Source organism: Ceratotherium simum, chromosome 6 (assembly GCF_057802395.1).
Source record: "Ceratotherium simum simum isolate JZ-2026a chromosome 6, ASM5780239v1, whole genome shotgun sequence".
Lineage (NCBI taxonomy): Eukaryota > Metazoa > Chordata > Mammalia > Perissodactyla > Rhinocerotidae > Ceratotherium > Ceratotherium simum.
Window position 1 is genome coordinate 5479866 of NC_141905.1, and position 6000 is coordinate 5485865.

At 62.8% G+C, this 6000-nt stretch overlaps 1 protein-coding gene across 1 annotated transcript in view; it reads right to left on the reverse strand.

The window, feature by feature from the left end:
* GRID1 (glutamate ionotropic receptor delta type subunit 1) overlaps positions 1-2215 on the reverse strand; it is a 707967-nt gene extending 705752 nt beyond the window's left edge. Inside the window, exon 1 of the mRNA XM_004432480.3 lies at positions 2097-2215. Coding sequence (XP_004432537.1) covers positions 2097-2175 — 79 coding nt within the window. The 5' untranslated portion in view covers positions 2176-2215. The remainder of the gene's footprint in view (positions 1-2096) is intronic.
* Between the last annotated feature and the right edge of the window lie 3785 nt (positions 2216-6000).

The following is a 6000-nucleotide window of genomic DNA, read 5'->3' on the forward strand; positions in this document are numbered from 1 at the left end:
TTGGCCCTCGGATCATGGTGCTGGCAGAATGGCTGGTTGCCAGGCGGTGGGAGTTATGGACTGGGGTTTCAGCTTGACAGGACAGTTAAACGCTCTCCTCGGTCAGCCAGCACAGGAATACGCCCCACACAGTGTTCATGTGCACACAATTGACCTGAGTTACACACGCACATCGCACATGCTTCCACCAGTTCACACACGTGTCTCACAACCAAGCCACCTCATGTCCTGGCCATACCCCACACAGCGGACTGAGCCAAGCTGGGGTGGCCTCAGGCAGCAGCCAAATGCCCTGACTGGGCCCATGAGTCCCATCCCAAGAGCCAGCCAGTTCCCCAGCAAGGCAGTGTGCCCGCCCCAATCTCAAGATTGAATGACGATTCTGCCCGGCGCATCTCCCTTTGAGTGGAGCTAAGCAGGCAGGTCGAAAGTGGCTTTCCTGCGCCATGAAGCTTCTTTACACAGGGGCCTTACATGACCGGCAGCTCAGTCCCAGCCTCAATCCCGCGCCACGCTGCCCAGCCTGGGTCTCTGGGCTCCGCCTCCTGCTCTCCCTCCATCTCTCCCCGCTTCTTCCTGCGCCTACGCTGGGGGTGTGGGGGGGTGGAACGGGACTGTCCCCTAACCCCTAAACCCCTTGCCTTCTGATCCAGCAGAGCTGAGGAGCCCAGAAAGAGCAGCTCTTGAAGGGGCCTTCTAGAACCGCCAACGGCTCCTCCAGGGCGGCCTCCAGCTGGTCCTTTGCGCGCTTAGCACAGCCTTGGCCGACTCTGCGCCTCCAGCGGAGATCGGACCGACTCGCCAGAGCCTGGCCCTACAGCCTGGGCAACTCTGGAGTTCTCCTCCCCTCGCCAGGCCCAGAGGGTCCCCACGGTCCCAGAGCTGGTCCTGATGATCCCCCTAGCTGGGGGCTGGGCAGGAGGAGAGAGGCCCCGGTTCCACGTTACACCCAGAGCCGCAATGCTGACCGTGAGGCCCGAGCCCCTATCGCCACTGGCCGGGAAGCAGGTATTACCCTGGGCCCCTGCGGGGGGCGTTGCAGCTCACTCAGCCCAGGCCTAGTCCCCCACCACCCCTCCGCACCCCCCGCCCCACCTGTCCCATCATCCCTGCCTTCTCACACCGCCCAACCCCCAGTTTCTCGTGCTTGCTGGTCTTTCCCAACTTCCGGAAAGGCAACTGCAGAGGGGCTCCCCCAAAGCAACCGCTGTCAGCCCCCCAATCCGGCCCAACTTCCCGGGATTCCTCCCATGCCGCTACCAACTCCCACACATTCCCCCTCCGCGCGCTCTCTTCTCTCCTCTGTCTCCTCTTCTCTCCGGGTTCTCTCCTTCCATCCATCTCTTCCCGCTCAGCGCGCGCACACACACACTCCCTCCTCCCCCACCGCCCACGCTTCTCGCCTGGCTCCCACCACCCGACCGTCTGCCGGCCCCCAAGACTTGGACCACGGGAAACTCTGGGACTGTGCAGGATGGGGCTGCAGTCGCCACCACCAGATAGACACACACCCACACATACACCGAGAGATACACAGATACACACCGGGGGAACAGGCAGACACTGTGTCCACTCTAACAGGCTGACAGTCGTGCACGCACCAACACAGGCTCAGATGGCCTCACACACCCCAACGCCCTCTCGCAGCGACACCAACACGGTCCCAGGCGCACACACAGAGACACACGCTGACAACACCCACCCACCCACATTCACTCGGGGTTCCAGTCGGGCCTCTTTGATCCTGCCCTGCCAACTTGGCGAGACCCCGGGCCGTACCCGCCCCCTGCCCCCCGCTGCTCTGAGCTGCGCGGAGGGTCTGGCCTGAGCCCTCCGACGGCCCCGCCAGGGGCGCAGGTCTGCACGCGCGTCCAGCCCCGGGTTCCCCGCAGCCGCGGCCCCAAGTGTCAGCAGAGGCCGCGGGGACTGAAGCCCCGGGGAGCGGCGAGGAGCCCGCGGCAATGTGGCGCGGCCCTTCAGGGGAGCACCGCCTGCCGAGCCCCTCGACCCGGGGAACCTCCAAGTTTGGACGCCGCGCACCCCCTGCGCCGCTGGGGCCCCCGCCCAGCCTCGGCCCGGCCTCCCGCCGCGCTCACCGATGTGGATGATGGAGTCGGCCCGCACAGACACGCACTGGCATATCCAGGGGAGAAGCCACAGCGTCAGCGTTTCCATGTCCCCCGGGCGCGCGGCTCATCCGCCCGGGCCCGGGGCGAGGCCGAGGGCAGCGCGGAGCGGGGAGGCGCCGGTCCCGGTACAGTCCCGGGCCGCTCCCCGGCAGAGCCGAACCCGCCCGTGCGTCTTCCCCCGCGCCCCCGCCCCTGCGCCCTGCGCCCGCCCCAGCCCAGCCCAGCCCAGCCCAGCGCGGTCGGGCTCCCGCTCCGGCTCCGGTGGCGGCTGCGGCGGCGCTGGCAGCCCGAGCCCAGGCCGGCGCGGCGGGGGTGGCCCGCGGCGGCGGCGGCGGCGCTCCCCACGGCTCGGGCGGCTTCGGAGGCGGCGGAGACGGTGGCGGTGGCGGTGGCAGCGGCGGCGGGCGGGCCGGCACGGCGGCTCCGAGCTCGCTGTATGTCTGAGCCCCAGCTAGGAGCAAACTGCGGAGGACGCCCCCTCCCCTCCCCCTCCCCCTCGGCTCCGCTCCCCCTCCCCTCGCTGCCCGCCTCCCTCCCCTCCGCCCTCCTCGCGACCACGTGACTGCGGAGCCTCAGCCTCGCCGCGCAGCGCTCGCCCGCTTGCGACTCGGAGGGGGCGCTTGGTGCTCCGCGCTCCCGGCCCTGGGGATGCTCGGAGCCCGGCACGGCGGCGGGGACCGGCCGGAGCTGCGACGTGCAGAGACTTGGCGGCGCTGGGCCTCGTGCCCCCTCATTTGCTGGGGACGGGAGGATGGAGACGGGTTGGCCACCGACTGCCCTCGGGGGGTCCCGGAGCGCCCCGGCGCCCGCTGGGCTCGGCCGCCGAGCGTTTCGGGCCGTGCCTCCCGCCCCGGGGAGAGAGCCCCTCGCGGAGCCCGACCAAGGGTAGCCTGGAAAGAGACGGGGGCGCTGAGCCAGGCCCCGGGATGCAAAGACAGCCAGAGGGGCTCGAACCCTAGCTGGCCTCCCGGATCTCGGCGGGTGCCCATCCCCCGCCCCGGGGACCCCCGCGCTCCGCCGCAAGTCGGGCAGGAGGCTGGTACTCTGAAGCCCAATTCATGTCCGGAAACCGGCGCAGCCGTGACCGCGGCGCCTGGACGTGAGGAGCCTTCCAAGCGGCCGGCGCGCTCAGACTCCGACCCTGCCGGGAGACCGGGCGGAGAGCCCGCTCCTCGCGGCCAGCGCCAAGCGGGGCTCCCTCCGCCGCCCGGTGACTGCCTCGGGCCGGCCACTACCAGATGTGGCGTTAAGCTGTTTGGGCTCGAGCCGGGAGGAGGTGGCAAGCCGGACGCGCAGCCCGCACACGCACCTCCGCCCCCAAGTCCCAGACGGACTGGGCTCCACGTGGCACACCCAAAATTTCGGTGAGACAGTGGAGCCTTCCCGACCCGGATTTCGTGGTAGCTCGGTCTGGGCGCGCTTGGCAGAGCCTCTTGCAAGGGTCCGCTCCCGAAAGCGCGGGAGCGCCCCTTGGCCCTGCCATGCGCTGGCGCAAGGGATTCGGAGAGGCTCAGCAGCAGACCTTGCCTGGAACTCCCCGCGCAGGGGGAGAGGCAGACACCTAAACAAATCATTAAAAGATGTAGCGAGGACCCTGAATGAGCTCTTTATGCACAGGCGCGTCCTGGGCTGTGATCCAGCCTGGGAGGAAGAGCCAGGGATGGCTTCCTGGAGGAGGTGACAATTCTAAAGGCTGAGTGTGGGTTACCAAGGGAGAAGGAAGAGAGGCTACCAGGCATCGAATGCTGGCTAGCGAGCCAAGGCAGGAAGAAAAAGAATTGTGTGTGTGTGTCCCAAGCTGCCAGCCAGGCAGGAGTCATTGGCAAATCTTACTTTAGAGAGGTGGGGGAGGAGGCTGTGCAGAGGGGGCCAGTGCGGGCTTGGAGAGCAGCGAGGCAGCCCTTGCAGTGGCTGATGTGGTGACTCAGCTGGGCAGGGGCAGCCTGGTGGAGAGGAGAAGCTGGGTTGAAGAAATGGCAGGGAACCACATGGGCAGGCAAGGTGACTTCCAGGATGAGGGGGCCAGTGGGCAAGAAGAGAGGAAGGACCATGTCTGCAGGAGCTGGGGTGCCTAGCTGGGTGTGGTGGCCACAAAACCCTCTTCCTCAAGAAACCCATCTCAGGGGCCTTGAATTGTAAAACATGCCCCACCCAGCCTCTTCAACCCCCCCATGCCTCCAGTATCATTCCCTTGAAATTCCACCATTGACTGGCTGAAAAGTTGTAGGGAGAAGGGAAATAAAGGATGGATTTTATTATATAACAGTTTTGTTCCTGTGGGGACTGTCCCCACCTTGGAAGGATGGTGGGTGTGGTCATCCTGTAGGGGCTCAAACCTGAGGTCGGGAGCCACAGAATCAGGGATCCCCAAGCTCACTTGTGTGGGCCCCTGCAGTGTGTTAGTAAAGCGGGCGTGTGACCTAGTTAGCAGTTTTTCTTGATGTATGTTATGCTGGGCAGAGGGAGCATGATTGCAGTAGGACAAGCCTCGAGACCCCCGTGCAAATATTAAGAAGGCAACCTACCAACACACACAATGCACAGTTTTGGGGAGACTTCTATCAGTTTCTAGTTTGGATGATGAGGTCCCTCTGGTTTGGAACCTGAGGGTTATAACTTAGGTTGGAAGCTGTGGGCCTGGGGCAACTACATCTCCTGCCATGGGTACTCCCTTCCCCTTCATCTCCCACAGTGTGGGGTCCTTCACCCTCCCCAGATGCTATCTCCTAATGCTCAGCCTCCTCCACTCCTGAGCCAGGCCAGTTTTGCTGCCACACTGGAATGGCCTGTGTACCCCTTGCCTGGCCCCAAGGGGCACTCTGCACAGGTCCCATTTCTCCCAGAGCTGGGAGGCAGGCCCGGAGATCACTGGAACCCTGTGCACACCTACTTACTGCAAGACTATTTTAATCCTCTCTGCCACCTGATGTTGGGATTGCCACATTCCAGGGACATTGGCTATTATTGGGGGCTTTATCAGGCTCATCAAGCCCTTAATTACTTATTGATCCTGGCCAGCCCAGTCCCTTTAAGCCCTGATAACCTCTGAGACTGCAAAAGCTGCCCCCCAAAACCAGGCTTCTGGGGAAGCAACTCTACCTAATAAACAAGTTCACATCTACTGTAATAACCTGGCTGGAGAAGACAGAGCAGCAATCGGGAGCATACGATGCATGCCCATTTCACAGAGGGGAAAACTGAGGCTCAGAGAAAGAAGTGACCTGCCCAAGGCACCAGGTGAGCTGCCAGCAGACACAGGACTCAGTCCTCTAGGTTTGCTCCTCACTACACTAAGGTGTATTCACAGAAATTAAAACTGAGTCAATAAACTCCTTTTGCACAGAGTTCAGCCAATACAGGTGATGCTTTTTCTAAGGAGATCTTCCATTACACTGATTCGAACTACATTTTTTTAGGATTTACCACATCCAGGCGCTGTGCTCAGCACCTATATCTTACCTGTGAGGTGGTATTCCACTTGACACACGAGGAAACTGAAGGAGGGTGCAAAATGATAAACGGGGCCTTCAGGAATCTCCTCTGGAACACTCCTAGAAGCCAGTTGTTTGCTGCCAAAGCTGCAGATGAAATGTCAAGGCAGAGAGAGGCCACGGTGGTCCACCGGGAAGCCATAATCATTGTAACCTAAAGCTGCATCATTCCAAAATGCAGACCTCTTCTTTCTCACTCCAGCCAATAACTGGACCAAGCAAGGGTCAGCTGGAATCCTGACTCTCCCAGGGGCCTATTGCCCTGGCACAGACCCTGAGGAGCTGCCTGCTCCATGAAGAACCATCACTGCCACTGCAGAGGTGCCCCCCCCAATCATGTTTCTCCTAGAGAGCCCCCAGACTAGACACAATACTGCACC